This window comes from Diadema antillarum, unplaced genomic scaffold, assembly GCF_040938485.1.
Source record: "Diadema antillarum isolate AM-2024a unplaced genomic scaffold, OU_Dant_1.0 scf00000091, whole genome shotgun sequence".
Lineage (NCBI taxonomy): Eukaryota > Metazoa > Echinodermata > Echinoidea > Diadematoida > Diadematidae > Diadema > Diadema antillarum.
The window spans coordinates 448,046-475,391 of NW_027270980.1; the positions used below are offsets into that span (position 1 = coordinate 448,046).

The 27,346-nt window shown below is 37.6% G+C and overlaps 1 protein-coding gene across 1 annotated transcript in view; it reads right to left on the reverse strand.

Annotated features, from left to right (window-relative positions):
- Positions 1 to 1,304: 1,304 nt before the first annotated feature.
- LOC139718207 (uncharacterized) overlaps positions 1,305 to 27,346 on the reverse strand; it is a 42,128-nt gene continuing 16,086 nt past the window's right edge. The window contains exons 7-13 of the mRNA XM_071629686.1: positions 18,035 to 18,106; positions 17,163 to 17,306; positions 15,716 to 15,842; positions 14,319 to 14,434; positions 12,409 to 12,429; positions 4,717 to 4,866; positions 1,305 to 1,429 (exon numbers count right to left, since the gene is read on the reverse strand). Of these exons, the coding sequence (XP_071485787.1) occupies positions 1,305 to 1,429; positions 4,717 to 4,866; positions 12,409 to 12,429; positions 14,319 to 14,434; positions 15,716 to 15,842; positions 17,163 to 17,306; positions 18,035 to 18,106 (755 nt within the window). The remainder of the gene's footprint in view (positions 1,430 to 4,716; positions 4,867 to 12,408; positions 12,430 to 14,318; positions 14,435 to 15,715; positions 15,843 to 17,162; positions 17,307 to 18,034; positions 18,107 to 27,346) is intronic.

Consider the following 27,346-nt stretch of genomic DNA (forward strand, 5'->3'; position numbering starts at 1 on the left):
AACTGGTATCACGCTGTCACTGAAAATCTCTCATTAAAGGAAACCAAAACCCCAAAAAAATAATGTGGATTGAGTGAGAGCAGCAACATTAGTAGAACACATCAGTAAAAGTTTTGGGGAAAATCAGACAATCGGTGCAAAAGTTATTAATTCTATACATTTTTATGTTGGAACCACTGGATAAGGACAATACTTGAGTTTATGACATCATTGTGTGGGCAACAATATGAAGAAAATGTATAAAGAATATTCAGAAAGAGGGAGGAATAATGACTAAACCCGTAAGCTCGTATGTCAGTGTCAAGTTGATGGAATGTGTAATTTCAATGAAAATGAATCTTTGCGGAATTCTCTTTATATTTTCTTTAAATTGTCCGCACATGACGTCATGAACTCTAGTAGTCTCCATACCCAGTGGTTACAACACCCAAACTTTTAGAATTAATAACTTTTGCATTGATTGTCCGATTTTCCTCAAACTTGCACTGATGTGTTTTACTAATCAGTTGCTGTTTAGGACCGACTTGGGAATGCCCAGAATGATAATGTGTGTGTGTGTGTGTGTGTGGGTGTGGGTGTATGTGTGTGTGTGTGTGGGGGGGGGGGGAGGGGTGGTTGTTAGAACGCAGGGTGAAGCTACCCTGCGTAAATTAGTTATCGGCAGTACGTTCGAAAACGAAGCATTTGTGTATCTGTTTGGTCATTTTTCTTCTGGAAGAGCAATTACGAGGAGACATTTTCAGAGACCTGTCATTGGTCACTCCTGCATGCGAAGTGACGCTCAAAGGAAATCAAAGCATTATCATCATCATCAGTTTATTTTTGGGTTACCTTGCGACTTCTTTGGGATGTCTGGTCTCTTCTACTTCTTCTCCCTTCTCTTTCAGTCAGGTCTAATGTACTAGGAGGACTAAATTTATCGCAGTAGTCTTCTCTTGCCGCATATCCGAAACAGATATTTTAGTGAAATGCTTACATGATTTTTTTAATGGTTCATTTCGAATGTCATATGAGACAATTTATTAACACAGAAAGTCCAAAATATTTAGGATCCATTTAGGATTACTTGGCTTACTTAACTTTACTCTCTGTTTAGCAAAAATATTATTCCTTTGATTATCACAGAAAGCTTCATAGAATTGCTGCTGCAGGAAAAAAAAATATGTGTAAAGAATCTTAACACTGTATATTGTCGGCTACAGAAACAGCAAAAATCTCTGAGGTTGCAAGGGTATCGCCACGGAGTTGACTGCATGAGGAAATGTAGTTGAGGTCAAGTATGTTGCTAATCAAGGACATAATACTTACTCGATGTAGCCATCCTTGTTCGTATCAAGGTCGGAGAGTGCGAAGAGTACCGATTTATTTAGACCCGCAATTCTAGATTCTACCAGGTCAGTGAACTCCTCCACATTGAGTGTAGTCCTATCTGTAAGGAGAAAAGCAAAACGTCACAGAACGCTGGTTGTAACTCGTTGTGAAGTTATCACAACATCCATGGCTGGTGGGGGCATATTATTATTACTGGAAATCACAGACCCAACTCTTTTTTTTTCACGTTTTCCATTCAATTCAAATTTTTGCTTTAATGTCACACATTCTTTCAATTACAATAAAACAAAACGAACGTGTCAATGTAATACAATGTGAGTATTACGGACATACTCAACATTTGATAACGGGGAAAAGCATAAGTATGCCCTATATCGAACTATTTGAACAAAGTCATTGTGCTATTAGAAAAGAGAGGATCAAGCAACGGACAAGCGCGTATATAGAGAAGTCAGCGATTCAATAATGGGAAGTACAAAACAAAAATTGTATGGGAGCACACACACAGACACACACACAGACACACACAGAAAACAATTGAGGAAACAAAATGTGTTACATAAAAAGGCAAACTGCAAGAAACAACTATATAGACGGGGCAGTTTATTGGCTTAACAGAGAAGGACGAACTGAAGGAGAGGAAGTAGAGGTCCGTTGCACAAAGCAATTGCCAGATTTTGACATAAAGAGGCTGTCAGGATTATCAAAGAAAGTGGCAAGTTGGTAAACAAAATTACCAAATAAGCTCACAATTTCTACCATATTCATATGAATTTCGATGTACACTGTAAAAACATCTGTGTTAGATTTAACACCATGGGTGTTAAATCTAACACCGATCAGGTGACCACACCCACGGGAGTAAACAATATATTGTGATGGTGTTGAAAAGTGTTCACCTGGCACTTCGTGGTGTTAACTTGACACTGTAGCTGGTGATATTTTTGACACTGCGCTGGTGTTAATAATGACACCGAATGGTGTTGATTTGATATTGATGGTGTTAATGTCATTGGTATAACACCCGTCCAGCTTCAATGAGAGACCACACCAACTGGTGTTACTGTGGTGTAAATGTGTTTACACATTTTTTTTTTCAGGAATCGAGTACTTTATCGGGAAATTCTTGATTGTCTTGTCGAAGATCAAAATCAACAAGCAGTGACAAGAGAAGCAGTAACTGAGAAACTATTGAAAAAAAAAACCCCACACAATTTCATATTTCAAAATGACACCCGGACCCGGAGGTGTTTATCTAACACCATAAAGAATGAGCACCGGAAAATTAACACCAGATTTTGCAGTGTCAGATCATGGATAAAACTACGGCGCCAAGTCATTAATCGAGGTCATGGGTCGAGTACCCTACATGGCTGCCGCGGTTGTGACCTTTAAAGGGGAAATCCAGTCCAAAAATGAGTTAGCCTAAAAAAAGAGTAAATACTTACGAATTCAATGGTCAAAATTTGACTGATATCGGGTGAAAAATAAGAAAGTTATGAAATATTGAAGTTTTGCTAATTTCGGCAAAACAGTTCTTGTACAATGGATATGAATGATAATGCAAATAAGTGAGCTGACCATGTCATACCCTCTCAATTTTTCCATTGATCGTGTAAAAAAAAAAATGAAAGTTCGATGTTTCTGTCATTGAAGTCTGAAACATGATGTTATTCCTGGTTGAATAACTTCAAAATAGTTATCAGTTAGATATATCAAGATTTGAGCCTCGGGCAAAATTGCGTTTGAATGAAAAACGAGAAATTTCAAAATTTTACGTACAAACAATATGGAAATTGTGTGGGGATGACATGCTCACTTTGCTATTTTGCATATTCATATTGACCTTTTAATAACTGTTTGCTGAAAAATTAGTCAAACTTCAAAATGTCATATCAAGTTCCTTATTTTTCACCCGATTTCGACCAAAATCTTACCGTTGAACTTGTAATATTTTACTCTTTCTTATCAGACTGACTTATATTTGGACTGGATTTCCCCTTTAATAGACAAGGAAGTTTGTCATCATTGCCTATAATAGGCCCTTCGGAGGGGACGGGCAGCCGTCACTGCCATGACGGCTTAATGTTCAGTGCATCCTTAGCAGGCACTCGAAATAGAATACAATCATATGCAAATGAAATACTACTACTACTGCTAATAATAATAATAATGATAGTAACAACAACAACAATAATAATAATAATAATAGTAATAATAATGATAGTAACAACAACAATAATAATAATAATGATAATAATAATAATAATGAAATTAATGACATAAAAAACAACATTTTAACAATCATATTATTGATTTCATTCATTCATTCATTCATTCATTCCATTTATTTCCTTTTTTAATTTGTTCATAGTACTGACATCAGCCAAGCTATTTCTTTAGTACATGTATAATAACATAGTCCGTGCATTAAAACACAACAAATAGCCTGCAGTATACATAAAAGCGTGCAAATTAAATCTGTTCGACTGGACATACTTGTGAAAATCGCGGAGAAAACATTTTCGTGACTCGTCCGAGTCACTTCTTCAGCTTTGTCTGGCTGACGAGCATTCACCCGTGGAGGGTGAATGGGCGATGGTTATTACCTTTATTGTCTGCACGTCGAGGAATTTTGCGGAATAAAGGCAGTAACATTGCCGGACGGCCCCGCCCATTCACCCTCCACGGGTGAATGCTCGTCAGCCAGACAGAGCTGAAGAAGTGACTAGGACGAGTCACGAAACTGTTCACTCCGTGATTTTCAAAAGTCCAGTCGAACAGATTTAATTTACATGCTTTTAGCATACTACCTGGATGAATCAAATCTACGTCAATATTATCATCGCTAAAGTACAAACTGAAACAAAACCGACACAAACACTTACGTGTTATAGGCAAGACACGATATAAAGGCGAACAGAAATATGAAATTAACCCCAAAATAAAAGAAAATAAAATTGCATTCAATTTACATTGAACATTTAAAAGTATGAAATATCCAGAGTAACAAAATAAAGGGAGACAATTACAAAATATACTAATTATTACTATATGATAAGGGTGATATTTAATATACACTGCATATGTGAATAAAACGACAACAAGATACAGATTAATTAAGAAATAAGAAAAAACACCGCCCTTGCATCTATCTTTGATTATTAAAAAGCAACCTTTGATGAAACATGATAAATAAATGATTATGAGGACTCTCTGGACAGGAAAGATTCCTTTACTTTGACTTAACTAAAATACTATTGCCAGTATTCATTCGTCTTTTGAACATATCCCAACTTGTCGCTTTAATCTAAGTTGTCAAGTCAATGCCACAGTTCAGTGTTCCATAGTAAGAGAGTAGGCCCTAATAGTAAAGAATCTTACCACCATCGCGATCCTTGACAGAATTCACCAGACTGCTGACATCTTCATCGCTGACAACCTGGCCGATGGACTCGAGCAGACTCTTCAACTCAGACGTGCTGATCTTACCGCTGCTATCCTTGTCGAAGAAAGCAAACGCTTCTTGGTATTCTGTGAGTGGTAACAAACATCATCATCAATATACATGGATAAAGGTGAATGGATGCATGGAAGAGGTAGCACAATATTAATAGTGTCACTTGTTATTCATTCAGGGGCTATATATTTATGTCGTCAATGTTTATGATGTCATCGATATAAGAACTTCTTACAGTTAAGAACCCTTGATTGGGCTCCTAATACAGACGGAAAGAAGAGTAACATTCATTTCAAATATATATTTATCTGTCAAGTCGCAGGAAGGTACATAAAACCCTATCTTATCACCATTAATATCCTGTTAAAGAGATGATATAGTTTTGGTTGAGATGGGACTTCGGGTTTCCAACTGTTTTTGTGAGGTAATGAGGACTATCTTACAAAATATGAAGGAGCATTATAATTATTCTAAGAGGAGTTCAAATCTTATTACTTTGATGATTGTTGGTTTTGAAATGGGTGTGATATCCAAAACAAAGCGATCCTGATAAAAGATGGGACCCACCTTTTGCTGGGATCGCCTTGTTTTACTTAGTTTTTTTTTTTTTTATATCTCGGCCATTTCAGAACCGATTTTCATCAAATAAACTGAATTCCTTTTAGAATTGTGTGCTCGATAACATTTTTCATCAAGTTGTAATTAAGTATCTCGCACAAAGTTACAAGCTGAATCCCCATCTCAATCAACACTATACCACCCCTTTTATATAGCTGCACAATCGTGAAACACACACACACACACACACACACACACACACACATACAAAGAAACCCACAGTCGAATCTTTCCCAATCCCCACCCAACATTATAAATTATACCCACATATGATTTGCAATTTTTTGCACTTTTTTTCAACAGATTGTGGTATGTCATTTTGATGAAAAAAAAAGAAGAAGATGATTTGCACAATGAATTATTCGAAACAAAACAAAATAGAACTGACACATACTTTGCTTTTTCTCTTCCGGAGTGAGAGGTTTACCAATATAGGCCTGTCAGTGGACGGGAAAGTGAGTCGGGTAGAGAAATAGAGAGAGAGATGGCGAATATAATGATTATTATATTACGTAGTCAATGCTTCCTATAACAGGCAGTTTTCTTAATAGGCAACCCTTTCAGCACTTTTTTATCACATTACTAATGATACCTAAACAAGGATACAATTTGTCATTCCAAAGTTTGATTATTTTCAAGGTTCTTTATTTCGTATATATTTGGTAGTTTCAATAATGTTACTATATTATGCTAACTATGAAAATCAATGCAAAGACCAAAAAATTCGATTGCAAATCGTTCACAAATTATTTACAAGGTAGGACGCTCTTTGTGTTACTATAATAAATGATAAATTTAGTTTAATCCAATTAAATAACAATCTATTAGCTTGTACCCACTTCAATAAGGTCCGTAATTAAGCGTTTACAGCATACAAAAGAGCGTAAGGCTTGCATTCGAGTAGAAGATGCTCATGTCATCAGCCAGAGTAGAAAATAAATCAGAGAAGGCGGACTTCGAGAATAAGAGCGAGTTTACACCGAGCACGGTAACGGCAAATTTAACAGTCATCATTTTTTTTTTTTTTTTTTTTTTTTTTTTTTTGCTATGGAAAGGAATCATGTCTGGTTCTGTTAAGAAAAATAGTAATTCGGCACAGAATCACACAAAACATTATTATGTCAAATTCAACAGCAGCAAAATCACTTGTAGAAGATTCATTTTGCAACAAAATTATTAGCGCGGAAATGATATTGTAACAGAACCAGACATGGTTCCTTTTGGCGCACCATTATAGCAAAAACCCGGCCCGTTGTCCGTATAACCGTGCTCGGTGTAAACGCGCCATAACACAGGACCAAGTAGCCGTGGGTCCTTGATGTACCCACATCATTTCTTCAGTCAACAAAACATTTCAATATTCTCAATAGTGGAATGATCTTTTAAGGAAACCAAATTATTATTGTTATGTATCTGATTGAATACCGTCATTACAAAACAAAACAAAACAAAACAATCACGCTTTGCGCAAAAGGAAACAAACAAAAGTCCTTATTCCTTATTCCTTTGATTCTATTCGTAACAGTGCAAGAGTTTTAACAATGTCATGAATGTAGTAGCTCACCATTTTAGCGTTGGTTGTAGATGCAGACTGTAAAACAGGATAAACTGGATTATGCACGCTGGAATGCTGGGCGGCAGAATGAAATGCTGGCTGAGTGTCCGACACTTTTAAAAGACTCTACCGAGTCACCGAACCATACCCCAATTGATTACTGCGCGGTGAAGAGGTTGTTGTTGTTGTTTTACTTCTTCTTTCGCTTCCTTTCTTCATCTTACTCCTTTTTCAGCGCCATCCTTCAGACGGATTTATCTGTTCAATGACGAAGCTGATTAGATAGAGCGTGATTTTTTTTTATTACTTTTCTATACAACTGATTGCAATTTCGGTTTTGTTGCACATAGAAAACAAGGAACAAAGCAGTAAGTCCGCAGACTCTAAAATAGTCCTGCTTAACAAAGAAGGGATTACAGAATCACAGAACATACGCGAAAATATGTAACGCCTATCAAACGCTATTGCCAGCATGCGAGTGTAGTGCATTTTTAGTATACTACACTGATCATTGCACATCATTTACGTGAGTCGAGATTGATCGCCCATTTGCTTTTGTATTAACATACACATACAGGCCTACATTATATGCACATGTACACACACATAATTGTGATTTACATATCAAACGGCTGGAGAAAGTGACTTTGTACGTAGATCATTTACCAAATGTTAAGATATATCAGGTATTAGAATATGACAAAACCAATTGTGTAATTGAACTAATCATCAATGTCAACATTATCAACATCATCATTATCGCAATCAATATCAAATGCATGTCATATTATGGTCAAGTATTGATACGCAGACACACTCAGTTTGCAAAATAACATTGTCATGAGTGAATAGTAATAATTACATTCAGATTTAGGTAGAGGAAGCGTTCTTAAACGGAATCATATAATATCAGAAAAAGATATAACGAAAACAAAAACGTTAATATTCAAACGTAATTTTCTGCACGGAATAAGCGCCCTGCACTACAAGCAGGATATGGAGAAAAAAATAGAAAATAAAAAGAAACTACACACAAAAACACCCATACGCACACCCACAAGACTTGCCCCCCCCCCCTCAAAAAGCCAAAAACAAAACAACAACAAACAAACAAACAAACAAACAAACAAAAAGAAACCAAAAAAAAAATAATGACAATGTATATACATGTATTGCACACTTACGTAAATGATGTGCAATATCTCCTCGATCTATCATATCATAATCGTTACTAGGCTACCACTGTAACTGTCGTAAACAATAACTTATTTGTCACAAATGAATATGAAGCCATCAACTGAATTGGACGCAAACTGGTCATATTGCACACAATCCAATCGATGAAATTACAAAGTATTCAAGATCTTCACGATTCTTTGCTTGTATCGTTGATAACGCATATCTTTTTGCTTTGATTATTTGACACATTTAGGTGGTGTCCATCTCCGCTCCCGGCTTGACATCAACGGATTGTTTGCAGGAGAAAATAGACCTCTCCCTGTTGCAGAGCTAAAGATATTTACCAAAACGTAGGAGGAGATTTTCTAGCGAAGTATATTATTGCATTATCTCTTTGGCTTCCAGGGATTAAAATACATGACACTTCGAGTAATTGTAGGTATTATTTCTTTTTCATTTTGCATCTGAGAAGATGGATAGCCTATATTCAGTTGCACTGCTAGCTGGTCTTCCATGGAGTCTATAGTTGGATGTGAGGTGGGAACACTTCACCGGGTTATGCACCCTGCTCTTTGCGATGAATGATTTTTCATTTGCACGAGTTATAACTCTCTCACACAAGGATCCTCCATTTTATGTCCTATCCCTCATACTGAGGGGACGGTATGTAAAGTGCAGGAGAACACGTAGCTTAGATCATCTTTGGAAACCTCGAATTATTTCAGTTTTGTTAAGCCCTTTTTACACTTGTGTTTCTTAACCCCGGACTTTCTCTGACCCAGGACTATCGTTAGTCCCGTACCAATTTTTTTCAGCTTTTTACACTCGCCAATTAGTCCCGTACTAAGCTCTTGTCCGGGGCTAAGGAGAAAATTGACCTTTTTACACTCGTATTTCTTAGTCCGGTACTTTCCAAACCACATGAATATTCATGATTACGCTGTGTACTGTACACGTACACTCACGCACCGGCAGCACTTGATAATAATAATAATAGTATACATAAGTAAGACATTTATAGAGCGCCTTTTCCACTGGATGCAAAGCTTGATTACCTCGTTTCTGATTGGTCAGTGAGGGTCGGACTTCGTCTCCGTCGCTTAGCCCAGGATTATTTTTTCGTTCTGTTTACACTCACTTGCTTGGCACCGCAATTGCGGTGCTAACCCTGCTATTTTGCAGGGCCAGATAGTACGGGATTATCGGTGGGGCTATATAGCCCACTTTGGCAAAAACGAGTGTAAACAGAAAGTGGGCTAAGGATAGTCCCGTACCAACGATGGGGCTAAGGCCCCTCCTCCCCCCCCCCCCCCCCTTAGCCCCACCGTTGGTACGGGACTAAGCAAAATTTTTACAAGTGTAAAAAGCCCTTTACACTGTAAAGGCGACGATATGCTTGCGATAAGTGATTAGTATGAGGCTCTTCAGATTGGCTATTATTCACATTATTTCAGCAGACAATGGGAGGGTGACTGCTTCGAGTGACTTTTCCTTCAAGCATACATAACAACATTAACCAGGATTAAGGAGCTGAAGTCATTGAGCCATCCAGCCTCCAAACGGTTGGGGGAACATTATTACACGTTGTAAAATATTTTTCACTCGATCGTTGTGACTGTGGCGCTGAACCGCAGGATACCAGACCACGAAGATTTGCAACAGTCGTCACTCACAAATGGATACATAGGCTGAAGAAAATAACTATGACACTCCACTGACACCCTATGTCCATATATCCATCTTATCTATACAATTATAAACATGCATAAGTTTACGGAAAAAGTAGATTGCATCCAATAACGCAGCTTGTCAACGGCACTATTTATTTCAAAGCTTTCATATTATATATACATACGTATATATATAGCAATAATAATGTCACAACAGAGCAATGCATTAAATGCCAATCTTGATTTTAATGAAAAATCCGAATTTTCGAGGATCCTTCCTCTTCATCAGGGATGACAGTGCGAATGAATTTTCATTCGAAAATTCGAAAATTCATTCGCACTGTCATGCCTAATGAAGAGGAAGGATCCTGGAAAATTCGGATTTTTCATTAAAATCAAGATTGGCATTTAATGCATTGCTCTGTTGTGACATTATTATTGCTATTTCTAGTACTGCCAATACGCGGAGCAACTACAATGTTACGTATATATATATATATATATATATATATATATATATATATATATATATATATAATGAAACAAGGAAGGAAAAACTGACCAGAAACAATTCGCTATTTATTATTGCAATTGTTTCTGGTCAGTTTTTCCTTCCTTGTTTCAAAATATATTACAAAAAGCTGCAACGCTTCGGCGATCCCTCACATTTTATTCCAAAGTTGATTTACATCATTTGGGTTTATGTCAGGTTAATGTGTACGTGTGTGGCACACATACACACACTATAGCTTTTGACCACTCGAGCAAAGAGAATTAAGGGTTTGGGACGAACACCGATCTAGGGCTTTCAATAGCTCAGTCGGTAGAGCACCGGTCTAGTAATCCGGAGGTCTCGGGTTCGAATCCCGATGAAAACCCATTTTCTTTGCTCAAAGTTTTCGATATATATATATAAGCCGTTCGTAAAAGTTACGCACAATTTTACTTACGGCTGAAATATGGCAAGTTAAGTGGGTTTCCTAATCATTGTTACTATCAGTAGCTATAAAGTTGTTGAAATGTGCAGATAATAATGATCATTCTTACAGGTTAACACGTGTTTTTAGTTGAAAGTGTATTTTTGCTGCAATGTAGATGTTATTTATATTAACATAATAGTCGTACGCCGTTAAAACGTAAGGAAAAAATGGGACACATATTGGCGCTTCATATTCCAGTCGTTCGTAAAGTCATGCGTAATTTTACGAACAGCTTTATGAAACAGGGCCCCGGCTCTGGAAACACACTAGGAGACAGATGTGCATGGAAGGACATTTGCCTGGTATTATTAGACTGATATTGGCTTCATTTGCTTGAAATATAGAGCTGGACACTTTCTTTTTTTTTAAGTATGGACCTGCACTCTTGATTGATCCAGGGAGGTGAGACACCTCCCTGATTGATCTTTATAAACAGAACACTCCCGCCATTCAGAATGTCAGGATTGTTGCAAACACAAAATACTCGGTGGACCAGTCAAGCTTCTGTCTTTATCTATTTACCATCTAAACATCAATACCTGCTTGGTAACATTTTAGGCTTGAGGCTTTTATTGCCATTGCACACACACACACACACACACACACACACACACACACACACACACACACACACACATGTTTAAAAACATGGCCGAGACCCTTCTCGCACGCTCGCAGTACACATCATGTTTGTTCTTCAACTTGTGAAAAGGGGGAGATAACATTATACAGTACCTATTATGAGAATGGTCTGATACTTACGAAGAATTCATTGGACACGATTTGTTGTAACACTTATTCTTTCCTTCACATACTCATAGCACAAACATCAAAGACATAAAAGATATGACACAATGCATTTTTTCACCGATTTTTGATATAATATTTACTTGCAAATTACACTGGTTGTTTTGTACAAAGGCAATACAAATATGACACAAAGAATTTTCAGTATCAAAACATACATGTCACTGCTGGAGAAAAAAAGCCGACAATTACTAATGCACAATATTGCGCTCACTTATGCATTTCAAGTTTACAATGATAGTCTTAATATTGATAAAGATGATTAAATCAAGGAAACACGTAAATGCCTCATTACACCGACCCTAAAATTGAAATGGATTGTCATATCAGTGATTATCTACAAAGAAAAAGAGGAATTTTCAATTTGTTGCGAAAGTTAATGGTGGTTTGGGATTTTCCAGCACACACTCTGCAATTTAGCAAAAATGTAAAAAAAAAAAAAAAAAATGGATCTCATGATACGTGTATAACCTACTTGTAGATAAGAATAAATAAAATCCTCATCACGAGAATATTGTATTTACAAGTACATAAATTGGGACCTGAAATGACTATGCAAATCCAGAGTTCATGGACGCATGGATGAAGGACCAAAACGAAACATTTTCTTAAAAAACGGGGACTAAGGGGCAACCCCAATTAACACAGGATGATTAAGTACATCGTGGAAGAACATGGTAGGGATGTGGTGTTGGTATCCATGGTGAGCGCCCACGTCGATGGATGTTTTGTTGTTTCCTGATGACACGGTAGAGAAATAAATTCAAGGTGGGAAATGTCCGCGATTCTGACGATTGGCTCAACTACTTGTCATCATCGTGACGAATTCTGTGTAGGATATGGGATCAAGGAAGATGAGGAGGAGGACAGATGATAATGACAGTTCCACTCGACATGACAGTGATGCGACGAATTATCTGCGGTACTGAGTCTCCTGATTATAATGTACAAAAATCTGCACAGAAGTCAGATGAAAAGTCAACCGCGATCCTCAATTAATGCTTTCGACGAGGACAAACGAATGTAAGTTAGAGATATATACACAGGTATGAATAATGCACTGACTGAAGAAAACTCTTAATCTGCTGCCCGAAACAAGATGCAATCAAGCGAAACCAATATCTATATGTATTGCAACAGCAAAGACGGGAAAGAGACGTGTATTGCCCATTTTCATGGAGTGTTTGTTCATTACTATAAGAGATTGTGAAATCTCCATCTACTATGTACACAATAATATGTTCCCTAATGCAGTGCGTTGATATCGACTATGAAACACAGACTTGACATGACGTTAGTGCCCTGTGCCACGGATACAACGTCTTATATCTGAAGTCAATATTTTGAACAACGTTGTTTTTTTAGGAAACTATACAATTCTGGTATAGATATTCCTCTATCTGGCACCAAACTAATAAGATAATATCAAAATAAGTTTTGCCTTCTCAAAAGGTTTTGATATTGTCAAGCGATAATATTCATCAATATTCTTTGTATCCATGCCCATAATCAGGGCTCGACACTAGCGGTGGCCCGGTGACCCGGGGCCACCAGAAATGAAAGTCGGACCACCAAATTAAAAAAAGGGCAAACTTGGTGGCCCGCCTCGGGCCAACAAAATTCTTTGAAAAGTATGTCAATAAATTCGTAACTTTTTGCGCCGGAAATGCATAAATGCATGCAGTGAGTGTGTGCAAACGTAGTAACTTTGTCTTTTGTGTTTTGAGAAATAGAAATATATTCTTCTAGCTTCTTAATTATTTGCATGTACTAGTACTAGTAATCTGATGTCATTTATTTATGTTGTAACCCATGTGCCTGTCAATGAATATTTATACATAGTCTTCACCATTCAAGATTTAAAAGGACTGAATGAGTGCCTGAGAGTGAGTGTTGCGAGTTTGTTGAGGTTTATTTTTGAGTAGATATGTCCAGCTTCCAATTCTTATTATGATAAGACTTGAATATTTGACTCATTAAAAAAAGGACATTTAATGTTTTTTATTGTTTTGGGGGCCACCAAATTTTTCTCTGGGGCCACCAAAATCTGAAATTGATGATTTTGGTGGCCCCATCGGGCCACCAAAAAAAAAGTTAGTGTGGAGCCCTGCCATAATGAAAAGAAACAGTGCGAAAGGAACTACGAGCAACGTGCAAGATCCATTATGCAAACAAAGTTCATTCATCATTGGACAAGTAGTGGTAAAACTTCGAACACAAATTCTTCAATACAGATCACTGGAACTATTGATAATTTTGTTGTTAGTGCTGATTTAACACCCTTGTCTTCGGATGTATCGCACACCATATTTTGGGTTTATTTTCATTAGTAACCAAACATTTCTACCTTTTTTTTTCCCATTTGCTTTGTTGAGCTTTTTGTTTTGTTGAGCTTTTTGTTTTGTTTTTACTTTGTCTAAGCGGGTTTAGATTCAAAGTCATGTCACAGCTCAATACACTTTCTTGACAGTTGATGCTCAGACGTCACAACCAGTTTTGTTTTTGCTTCATTATCAAAATCCGAATATTTTGAAACCAACCTGCGGGATGTCAAGCTTAGGAATCACTGCAAACCAAGACGACTGCCTCTTACACCTTTGCATCCAAGATATCTAGAATTCATTACAACGTTTTTACAATATGCCAAGAACAAAATTCCCATTCCAGCATGCAGTCAGCCATTCTTTGTTTTATGCAATTTCCGCCCTCAGACCTACCTTCGTAATTCACTTGACCGTCTCCATCGACGTCAGCTTCCCTGATCATTTCGTCTACCTCCTCGTCAGTCAACTTCTCACCCAGATTGGTCATCACGTGACGCAACTCAGCAGCACTGGAAGAAATCAGTAATCAATAGCTCACAATAATATTCAATGATATCAAGTTTGATAAATTAAAGGACAGACATAAAAACAGAACTGTTTGATGGTAACATGGGAATGATAACAGCTAGTGATGACGGGGTAAGATGAGTAGATTAATAAGTTATAGAATCTTGCTCATGTTTCCTTCACTTTCTTTTTTTGGGGGGGGGTGTCTTGGGTGAGCATGCATTATTACGATAATGGGAAAGCTCTTCACAGGGCTTGTTTTTTTTACATTTAGATATGAACCATCCTCCAATATTCAAAGTTCTCTAACTTTAATTGATAAACAGCTTCGATATTATGGAGTTCTTTCTCAAAATGCATCTTTACTTTTTAAAATATAAAACAAACCAGCCTGTCTTTACATTGTTTACTTGGTTACATACAAAACCATTGTAGAAAATCGAAAATAAGCTTCTGTATAGAGCAATTTCTGGGTTTTTTAACAGAACAAGTACAACATCACGATTAGTATTTGAATGTACAATCTGCACATCTGCTTGGTCAATAAATACGAGAAAAGCCTGTCACATAATAGGTCGAGTTTGTGTAGTGGTGGCTCACCCGCCGCACGACACTCGATTTTGACACCATATCTGTTCGGTCTTTACATACTATCATCACTGATTAAAAAACAAGCAAAACAATAATGACAGATTCCTTGTTAATTCGTGAAATTCCTGTGCAATCTTTACTGGCTGGACGCCACCGGAGTATGACATAGTGGGTGATGGAAAAGAGCGGATGAAGCTACCAGCGTGCTGCACCTGCCATCACTCGGCATACCATCATAGCCCAAAGACATTACGCTCTGAACAATATTACTCAGTAATGAATCGATTATTCCATGTCGATTTCATCCATTTATTATTTTGTCCGTCAATATTCGGAAACTAGATAAAAGATCTTACACGAATGACTATCATTTCCGGAAAAAAGGGTCGCTTCTTTTAGGACTTCAATAATTACCTCGGTGAGCGGGTGATACAGGCCACTCCCGTCATAACGAAGTCTTCGGAACCAGCAGTTTTCTTTCGTTATATCGAAATTTCGTTAGAGTCGAACAAAAAAAAAATAAAGATAATATGTATAGATGATGATTTTAGGACCTGAATTTTGACTGTATTATAACGAGAATTTCGTTATAACCGTGTCCGTTATAACGGGAGTGCACTGCATAGTGTAATCATGTGTCCGTGTTCAATGGACAATCAAGTCAGCCTGAGAAAGTATATTGTATGAATTACCTGATGAAACCGTTGCCATCCTTGTCGAAGACCCTGAACGCTTCCCTAATCTCCTCCTCACTGTCAGTGTCTTTCATTTTCTTCGCCATCATTGTCAGGAATTCGGGGAAGTCAATGGTTCCATTGCCTGCGAATTTTAGGAATATGGTGAATGGGGAAAGTTTATTGTTAAATTAGGAATATTAGCCAACTATAATACCTGCACGCACCTACAATATCTTAACATCTTCACATGATGGTTATACTTGCCTGAGTTTTAGTGCTTTTTTTTTCTGGGTAGGGGACGGGATTCTAGCACAGAAGGTTTATATTCAAATACAATGTTATTTTGATATGTGTATGGTGCGAGAGGGTTTTGGGAATACAGACAGTGTTGATCTGACCTGATACTAGTACATGTATAATGCTTTACCGTTACTTCGATAAGGTATTGGACCTGGTCAGAATCTAAGAGAGAGGATTCTTGACACAATGGTTAGGTGCAGGGCTGGCGCAGCGTCTTCAAAAGTGTGGGGGCCCACAAAAAAAAAAAGGTCCTCAGCTCCTCTCTCCCCTTACATTTTCGGTTTTTTTCAGCTTACAAGAAAAAAAAAAAAAAAGTGTGGGGGCCCAACGATGACACCTTATGTATTCCTTTGTATGGTGCACAAACAGTTTGGGGGCCCGAGCCCCCACGGCCCCCACGGTTCCGCCGGCCATGAGGTGGGCATTGAAATGTAAGTTACACATGCTATCCACTATACTCAGACACAGCATACCAGTTAACGCACTGATGTGATACAAAATACGGTGTATTCACACAATTTTAACATTCGATCGAATAGAAGAAGCAAAACTACTTTTCTGTTGATTAGTCTAAAGATCTAAGCGGTTAAGGGTTGCACCTCAGCTTAAGAGAATGCACTATCCCTTAGGTCTGCATTTTGGGGTCATCCCATGGGATGGACACCAACAAGACACTAGTTATACAGCCCACGAGTTCGACATCGGAAAAAAGGTCCATGAGTCATACAGCCCACGTGTCATAAGCCCATGAATTCGACACTAGGTAAAAACAGCCCACGAGTTCGACGTTAGAACACGGGACTTAAACATTTCGATCTTGTGGGCCTTGTCTGCGTAGAAGTGTAGTGTCGAACTCATGGGCTGTGTGACTTGTGGGATGCCTAACTCGTTGGCTGTATGATTCGTTGGTCACTGATAACAGGGGCGGATCCAGGCATTCTGTAAAGGGGGAGGGGGGGGGGGGGGCGTGACTAATATTTCTGGTGGCACTTCCGGGTTTCATTTCATGTTTTTTCTTTTTATTTCTTTTGTTTTTCACGAAAAATAAAGGGGGGCGTGCGCCGGTTGCGCCCCCCTCTGGATCCGCCACTGGATAATCATCTTCATATTTTTGTGTGGGCAGTTGAAGTAAAATGACGCAAAGATAACCTCTTGTACTCACCATCAGCGTCGACTTCGTTGATCATGTCCTGGAGCTCGGCCTCTGTGGGGTTCTGACCCAGAGAGCGCATCACAGTCCCCAGCTCCTTGGTGGTAATCGTGCCGTCACCATCCTTGTCGAAGAGAGAGAAGGCCTCCTTGAATTCTGTAACGCATGAAAAGAGTGAAATCATTCATTCACTTTCGACAACATTTGAAAAGACCCAGACTGAAAATAATGCAGACAGATTACACGCATTTAAATCAAGATGCACACACTTCTGTAGATTGTATAACTTTATGCCGACATAGATTCAGCAGCCATTTAAGTCATGATATAAATATAGTATGGATTATTTTATATGCACTGACTCATTCGAACACGAAGCACTTCAAGAATAAAAAGAGACGGTTATGGACAGGAATACTGTCATGTGGGCATTCCGAAATTTAAATAATATATAGATGTATTTGCCAACAAGATAATAAAGATATTCAGAAACTTGGATGTAGCGAAAAATACTTAATTATGTGTAACTGTAACTAATGATTATTTTTCACGCAAGCAAAAAATCGTGGTCAAACCGATCGTTGTTCAAGCAGCTCAAGTTAACGTATTAGGACTTTCCAGTTGGCCCATATTGCAGTATTTTCATCGACTAACCTTGTAAGGCTGATATTGGATATTTCATGAAATATCACAGTCATGATAATGTGTATTAACGAGTTAACTTTCAAATGGCATCTAGTCATTTCGATTTTCATCATTGGTTTACGCCCCCAGGACCACTTTTTATGTAGATTTTCTTTAACCTATATAATATACTTCAATCAGTAATGATAACGTAAGAGTAATACAAATACTAAATTTCTACAGACTCTTGTTATACTGACCTGCAATTTGCTCCTCTGACAGAGTTTCAGCCTGTGTAAGATAAAAAAGCAAAGGAATATAGAAAATGAGAGCTTACGAAAAAGTTGTGCATAACAACATTGACGAGCTATCGCCAGTAATAGTAAAGGAAAACCAATTTGGATATCATGCATCTGTGGATGACAAGCAGTGAAGTTAATGTCAAAGATGAAAGTGATTTATTTCATAGATATTCGTGTTTATATCGCTTTGAAAGAATGTAGAGCTTCATTTAACTTTATGCTATCGCATTGATAACTATACAGTAAACTATCTGAAGTTACCATGGTTATACAAGAAATTACTGCGAAGAGACAAACGAGGCTTACGTATGCACGTTTTGGAAATTGCCGCACCTCGAAGAGGACCGATCTAATGTCATTCAATTAGGCCTATACATGATTGTATACCATGTTACGGAAAATACATCCTGAGCAGTGTTCCATGCATGTGTATACCTGTTGCATTACATGCACGCAACTATACACGTTGAATTTTAATGGACATCTTTGCAACCACACTTTCGTTTGGGAAAGTTCAGTTATGAGTGTTGTTGTTTCGAAATTCTTCCATACTTCTTGAATCTTACAAAGTAGGACCTATATCATTATGAAAGCTTTTAAAAGTGATTGTTGAAGTCACACTTGATGGAAACTATGATGAAAGAGGCTATTGCAATCGTCTAATTTGAACTTAATGTATGAATGGAAAAGGAAAACGCTTTGTTTCAGTAAGCGTTTCAACAGTTCGGATGTTTAATCTGACTTCCGTATTTCACGAGAGAAAATTCTTCGCACAGCAGTCGATAAGCGTGCAATGTCTCAGTTTGTTGTCGCACAGGGGCACCGTAGGTGCCTATATAGTCAGTATGGTCATGTTAAAAATAAACGGTAGGCCTATCGATATACTATGAGAGTTCGAGCTCACACAGTTTCGAAAGAACAGACTTCGTAGAACCGATCGATTGCTATGATAGTGAGTAAATGAAAGAGTGAGAGAAGTTGGAATTAAGGACGAAGAAGAGGGATAGTAAGGAGTGAACATAGTGTGACTTGTACCCAATGGCTTTCATCAGTTTACGCTATCGATCGCAGAGAAAACCTGAATCAAAGTCTCAGAGAAGACTCTGGAAGGACGCAATTGAATGGACATGGAGCCGCAAACATTCTGTTTGTCATCATCCGTTGAATCACGAACGAGATTGCATTGTGGCAGTTGGTCTACAAGATTTTGTACAAACTATATACAGGTGCTCAACGCACATTATAGTCAGCGTTTCTCTCCCCCCCCCCCCCAAAAAAAAAAAAAAAAAAATCTGTATCTTATAGTTTACGTGCATTTTATGCTGTTCTTATAACAATTCTATCAAAAATTCGGGCGTGCTTTTCTTTATAACGATTTGGGGAAGGTGGTGATAGGAGGGGGGGGGGCAAATTTTGCAGTGCAAAAGACATCTCTCTCACTCTTTGGAAAAAGAAGTCTGATGAAGTAAAAATAACGCCATGTCAGTTGAAGCCACCGGCGGGAGAACCGCCAAGCCCATTCAAGAATCTTGCAGTGCAACAAGTCTCGGGTTATAGTCAGTGAGTCACAGAAGACTGGCAAGGTCTTTGACTGTTGAGAAATCGATGAAGCTCCCCCGAATCGACCCAATCTTTTCTGAATGGCACAACCCCCACCTCGATCCCACCACTACTGGTCCACCACCACTAGCAGCCTCGGTCTGTCGGACCTGCTTTCTGCTGTGACGCCGCCCGAGTTTACCGAAAGGATGAATCAAACAAGATGACCCAACACAATCTCATGTCCTAAGCCGTGTTTAAGGCCTTCTGTAAACTGGAATAAGAAAGCACTCTCACCCAACGAGCTCACCTATGCTATAGACGTCAACACAGAATCCCAGTTTATGTAGCCTTGTTTTGTATTTCAAGCAGACCCATCCACTCCCCTGCTCACCGGCAGATTCCCTCTCACTCTTAACCAGGTCCTCTGTACATTCTTCCTTCACACGATGTAGTCGTGGCAACGAAAAACTGGTTCTGTGGACACTTCGAATACCCAAGTGCCAAACAGGTTAGAAATGCCTTCGAGCGTTATGATAAATAACACATTTCTATTTGAAAGAAAGCGATTGGTTTTTATGCTCTTGATTAATAGGCCTAGCTCGAAAACGCTATAGAACCATCCGGACACTCTTATAAGGTTCTTCATGACAACTGTAAAGTAACGCTGTCCCTATGATAAGTCCCAGAGAGCTTTTCAACTCGAATAAGAAGTGAATAGAAATACATTTCGAATTCTAAAATGTTACATAAAATCCTTTACCTTTGTAAAATTATCATTGATATAAAGAGAGATGAGTTTGTTCGAGATAAGATATTTCTTTGAAGACAAGAATGCAATTCCTTAAAAATTGGTGTAGCGAAATAATAAAAAAGCAAAGTGAGGGAAAGACGATTAGTATAAATCATGCAAGTCAATAATTATGTCTTCGGGAAAATAATAACCAAGGGAAATATAACTGATTAGACTGACCACGTGATCGTGGCGTCGCTTGCTTAATGGCCCCACTTTGCTTACAGGGCATCATACTTTGTCAAATGCTCGTTTGTTATTTAAAATAAGGAAAAACTCAATTCAGTACACACAGACAGAGGGAGGGAGTGAGAGGTAGCTTTTTCATTCAGGACACACATCCCGTTTTAAGACATTTTGCGCTCAGATTAAGAATATTCACATCATTTTTATAGGAAGAAAGTAATGATTTGTAGATGAGTGGAATGTCCACATGTATTTTTTTTTACTGCTTTACAAAGAATTATAACAGAATCACAGCTTCTAAGAAATTTCAATCACTATGATATGCATATGAGATATGTATTCCGTTTTATTTTCACAGGGTAGTCCTTTCAATTAAAAATGATTTACAAAGGGGATATAATCATGTATATATACATAATTATATACACATACATCCATTACTACTTTTTCATTGGGGTACTATTTTTTTTTCTAAAGAAAATCATCATTGAGAGAACAAAAGGTTGGACCAGGGAGGGTTCCCACTTCCCTGGTTGGACTCCTGCGTGACAAAGTATGTGTGGAATTTGGTTTCATCCCAATAATACCCTGTTCACGAATCCTTATTTCTTTCACTGGAGTTACACGATACAATACATTCATAGAGCTTTAGATGCATCATGCGTGGAGACACACAATAACGGTGGAGAATTTCACGCCACTTTCCCCATCCAGCACAGTGGTATACAGTGTACTATGAAATAACAAGTCGTCGGTGGGTGTCTCCTTTCAACCTCCTTGGTTGGAGGAACCACGGAGTTACACACATTGATCGCGTGACATTCAAACAGTGATGTTCATAAAATAGAAATAAAATAAATAAATCAGCTTACCATTTTTCCTCGACTGTTGCACTGAGCACTTGTTGAACGCGAAGAATGGGTAAGAGCAAACAGCAAATTGTTGGAGATGGGGAGAGCGTTGATGACTATGTTACCGTTACAGACGGATGCCCTGGTAGCTAGTGGTTGGGTCGTAACCTAGAGCGACCTGAAAAGAGGAGATTGCTTGACTGGACGAAGAAGACTCCGAGGTCCGGTCAAGATGCACCATACTGCAGAGGGTCATTAAATATTCATAAACCTCGGGGCAATGACAAACTCTGCTCGAACGCGCCATGCTGGAACGCATTGACAAGTACCGTATAGCAAAACCATCTTAGAAATTGGTAGACGAGAAGTATTGATTGCGTAATGACGCATTAACCCCCTTCTCCACGTTGGGATTGTTCCGGATGAAATTCTACGCAATGACAGTGAGAGGAAAAATAGTTCAGAAAACATGCGCCATATCAAAGACACTCACATCATTATGCGCCAGATCAGAACATTATTTCATCTGACGAGTAATTTTTCTTATTGCTTACTCGGGATGGAAAACTGGTCAACAAAATACAGATTTTTCTTTCAACGTTGAACTAAAGGGAATCACCCCCTACCCCCCCCCCCCAAAAAAAAAAGAGGGAAAATTGTGTTTTCGTGTTGTTGATTCTGTTGTGCAGATAGTTACATGTTGACTCCACGGAGCATTTTTTCTTTTGAAATGAGATTGAATGGTGTAATTTCTTCGATAATGTCTCTATTAATGCCTTGTTAGAAGAACTTGCATGACCCATTGAGTTTCCTGAAGGAAATAATAAGTTGAACTACATTGTAATGTGTAAAAAGCCAATCGCGGCTCTTCAGATGTTCTTCCCAGGTTGAAGAGTGATGATAATATCTGTCCGTCATTTCAGTGGACAGTAAAGAAGTTATACCCAAAAAGGTAATTTTGTATTACTGTTCAAAGACACTTATATTACAGATCAATTCGAATATGTCTACCATGCAGGGACTATACAAAATTAATGATGTGTTATGAAATGAAATTGTTCTTCACTTTATTCTATAATACGGAGCGACCTATTACGAATTCATGCTATTAGGGCCTATACCTGTTTATCAAAATGCTATAAGCAAAGTCAAAAGCAGAAAATATCAATGTCCTGTAATTAACCTTGAATATTTTGCAAAAAAAAAAAGTGTCAATGTATTAAGTTCGCATTGCTTTTTATTTAGTTGCTTTTAGTCCAATGGAACGCCGAATTACGTATGTATACAGAAACGAGGTGTCTGTAAACATACAGTCGTAGGTTACGTGTATATAGGGCCTACACAATGACATGAACTAAGCCCGTATAAATGAAAGAGTAAAGCTGTAAATTTAAATTCACTTTTCCAACTACCAAGAAATTCTATTTAAGAAAACACTTAAAAAAAAACCACACATATCATCAAATTAAAAACACGCCCTATTGTGAGACCAAAGAGGAAAACTTTGAAACAAAGGAGCCGGTACCTTGTTTCGTGGCTGCCCATGCCTGGCATGCCTCACCTCCCTTAATTCCCCCAAAGAAAACCAACATAACATAAATAATAGCCAAAATAGAGAAATATATTTTTTCCAACCCCAGACATAAGTCGTCATCGTGCTCCATTTTGCTTCTGAAATAGCATGCTTTACTTGTTCAAAGTATACCAGTCATTATAATGATGATAAACATGAGTTAAAAGCACACATCGCCACCTTGTTTAGATTAACAAACAGAAAGTTAGATTAAACAACAACAACAGCAACAACAACAACAACAAAATATTAACAATTGCTCAGCATTCCTTTCCACATTAATTTCATTTTATTCGGAATGATATAGTTTCGAAACCAACAGGAATATGCAACGGTAGCAGATATCATTAATAACCATGCGTGATTCAGAGTGACGTTCATTCTACGCTATACACACCAGGTGGAAAAGAGATAAGGGGGGGGGGTAGTACTGCAGAGGAAGGGGATTTGGAACGTGTCTCATGACGAAAAAACGAAAGTTCTAGACTGAACGCATGATATCACCATTTTCTTCATCGCTGTAAACTGCAATAAAGGCCCGGATCGATCGCTATTGTATCGCAGCCGAAGAAAAAGAAAGAGAGAGCCCATGCACATTTTGCGCATTGCGTCATATTCATGCGCGCAGGTGAGCACGTCGTACCTTGCGTTTTAAACATCTTACGTAATCGATGCATCGACTGTATCGGGCCAAAGTCCGGACGAGAGAGAGGGGGAGAGAGGGAGAGAGGGACCTCAGATTGAAGATTAGTGCGATCCCATGCACCACCGCCTATCAAGACACAAAATTGGGATAGCGAACTCATTATTGACATAGTGTAGATTGGAGGCAAAGAGGTTTGACTCTTCTTTTTTCCGCGATTGGCTGGTATAGGTGAGAAGGCATTCTTCTGATTATAGATACATACGACACATACATAATTATACGGTACTGAAATTAACCAGTACTGTTATCCACCCAAGTAGCCCTAAGCTCTAAAAGTGTTTAACAGACTCACATGGATAAAGTAAAATGAAACCAAAAGAACAATGAAAGAGTAGGTAAGTTCAGAGAAAAACTGAAACTGTCGCATATAAATGTTTCTTCGCCAATCGCTTTCGATCACAATCCCATAGATCTTTGCAAGGACTTAAAGGAGACCTGCGGATGATTTTCAGACTTTTACATTTTGAACAACTATAAATTGGTTATAATCGGTTACACAGTTAAAGAAATTATAGTGACTGATGGGACGAGCAATAAGAATGTTTTCAAAATTTATAACGAATCACAATGAAGATGGATGACGACACTCGAGGATCAGGTCCACCAAATGCATGAGTGGGACTCAAGGAAGAAGAAAAAAAAACCACATGCATAGATTCTACACAGGTGAACTTTAATAAGTAAGCGGATAATGGAATTACATTGCAACATTTCTGAAATTATGTGAGCCTCCTATAATATGTCACCATATCCTTGTTCAATGTAATTTGTTTCGGGTTTTTCGGAGAATTGGTTCTCTGCTCAAGGATCACTATAATTTCCATAAATCTATACACGGAGCAGTCGATCCATATACAGAAAAGTACTACAATAATAACAATGATGATAAATCATGAATATCGTCTGGACTTCTTCATTAACTGAGGAAGTCATTGTATATTAGGCTGTGGCTGGGTCATAATATGACGCTTAAGTATAGAAAGTTTATAGTACAATACCATGTAAAGCCTTTAAAAAGATACATAAAAAAGATTTCCTGTAATTGCTCAGTATCTCCAGGCCTATAGATTTAAGAAAATGGTATAGGCACATAACATTCTATTCTAGAATAGAATATAAACTATTTTTTCTCTTTGTAATAGGCCCTACACTGGAGGGATGGATTGAACAAAGATTTTGTATACAGTCCGGTGAGAAATTCATGGGAGATTATGTAGTGATTGTATAAGATTAAACTGAATTGAATAGAAATTATTTGTTTCACGTGGCCGCTGGATAAAGAATACATTGAAGACTTGAAAGCAAGCAAGCGACACTGGTTTCTCAAGAGCTATAGGCAATGGGAATAAAGTGCCTTGCCTATATAATTATTATGCACACCCGCTGCAACTATAAACGTTGTATGTGCAGAGGAGACTCGAACAACAGACCTCATGCTTCAACAGACCATAATAATATTGTCTTGTACACTGAGCTATAGGCTATAGGTACAGCGGTGCATGGGACCATTATAGGCACTGGTTCCAGAAATCATTATGAAACTTAAAATTAGACGTTTTGTTTAATCTTATTGAAACTTTCACTATGCGCTTAATTTGATCTCTCTTTCTTTCTATCTGCTTGAAATACGGAGATGACATCACTAATTTGCCATTTTTGCTGCTTCGGACTTGATCGCAATACATTCGAATTGTCAGGGCGCGATTAAGATTTCTGCACACTAACATCCATAACTTGCTGTGATGACTGTTATCGTAAAGTAAACCAAATTACCCATTTGTTCTAGACATAAAATTTCTTTCCTTATTCTTTTATGGCTTTCTGGGCAATCACATGCTTTTATGGTCAAACCTCTCAGTATGCAAGGAAATAAACATTTCCACATGCTATTCATGATTAGATTTCGAAGAGGAAATTACATGCTAAAGCAAACAAAACAAACTAACAAACAAACAAACAAACAAAAAACATGCTAAAGACATAATGAGGGGGAAGTTGACATATCGGGCAAACTTTGATTATCGCCCTCTAGTGACCGCTTTATAGCGATTCAAAAGGTGCTGGATCTTTTTCATTCTAAATATTTATGATTAGTTTTCCTTTTTTTCAAGTTTCCCGATTTGCAAATTTTCTCAACTCTACAATAATGGTGACTTGACATGATCAAATCTTTCCCTTTTAATCTATAGATACGCCACTATAGGTATGTGGGTTTGTTTCGTTTTGTTCGGTTTCGTTTCGAGTTATTTTGTTTTGATTTGATTTTTTTTTAGCTTTCTGTGCGATTCTGTGGTGTACGTTCCTCTGGGAAAGTATTTTCGATTTTGAAGCTTAGGACCGTGGTTTTATGTGTTATGGCGCGTACTATGACTATGGGGGTGGGAGCCACTCTTTCTCCCACCGCCTCATAAAATGACACAGTGGTTATGAGGATTTCTAATCCCTACTGACGACACACATAACAGACGCCTGATTTCTGTACCAAACAATCTGCTAATATTGATAATATTACAGCTGCCCATGCAGTGACTACGGACTTCCATTTTGTATTTCAAAGAAACATTCCATATTGATTTTTTGGCAATCCATTCAACACGACTGAGGGTCAGGAAGCGATCGGCTTTGATTGGCCCTACACCTTCCCCCCCCCCCCCCAATCCCACCCGCACACACGAATTTACACATCATCGTAACGGCTACATAGGATTATTTTGATATTATTAGCTTCTCAGATTCTTCAAGCAAGAAAACCTAAAAAAGAAAAACACACACACACTTCGAATTCACTTGTTTTTCGTACGCAAAACATAAAAAATATACAAAGAATTGAGAAAAGCAAATAAACCGCAAAATATGAATGGATATAAATACATATATAAATATAAGCATATTCATATATATACACATAAGATATAGTATATATACAGTATATTGATATATATATATATAATATATATAATATATACTTATATATACATATATAAAACACTTACTTTATTACAAAAGTAGTGTGTTTTTTCATTTATTTATCATAGGATGAAAGAATGCTTCATGTGCGATGGAAATAACACGTATTTACACATATCTGGACTCGAAATTATCTTCAACATAGGCAAGGATGATTGTATTATATATATATATATATATATATATATATATTATATACATGAATAACATATATTATACATATACATATATAATACAATTATATACAGTACATTAATATATGTATATATATATGTACTGTGTTACATATTGTAAATTCTATTATATATATATATATATGTATATGTATGTATGTATATATATATATATATATATACATATATATATTATACACTTACTTTATCAAAAAAGAAGTGTGTTTTTTTTTCTTCGTTTATTTATCATAGAATGAAAGAATGCTTCATGCGCTTCCATGTTTGAATGACGTAAGGGGGAAAAAAACTTCGACTTGTGCGATGGAAATAACACGTATTTACCCAAATCTGGACTCGAAATTATCTTCGCCAAAGGCGAGGATGACTGTATATAATTAATATATAAATACATATATATATATATAACTGCAGTAGCCTACAGATGACATGCATTGCGTTGTCTTTACACACCAAAAATGTGC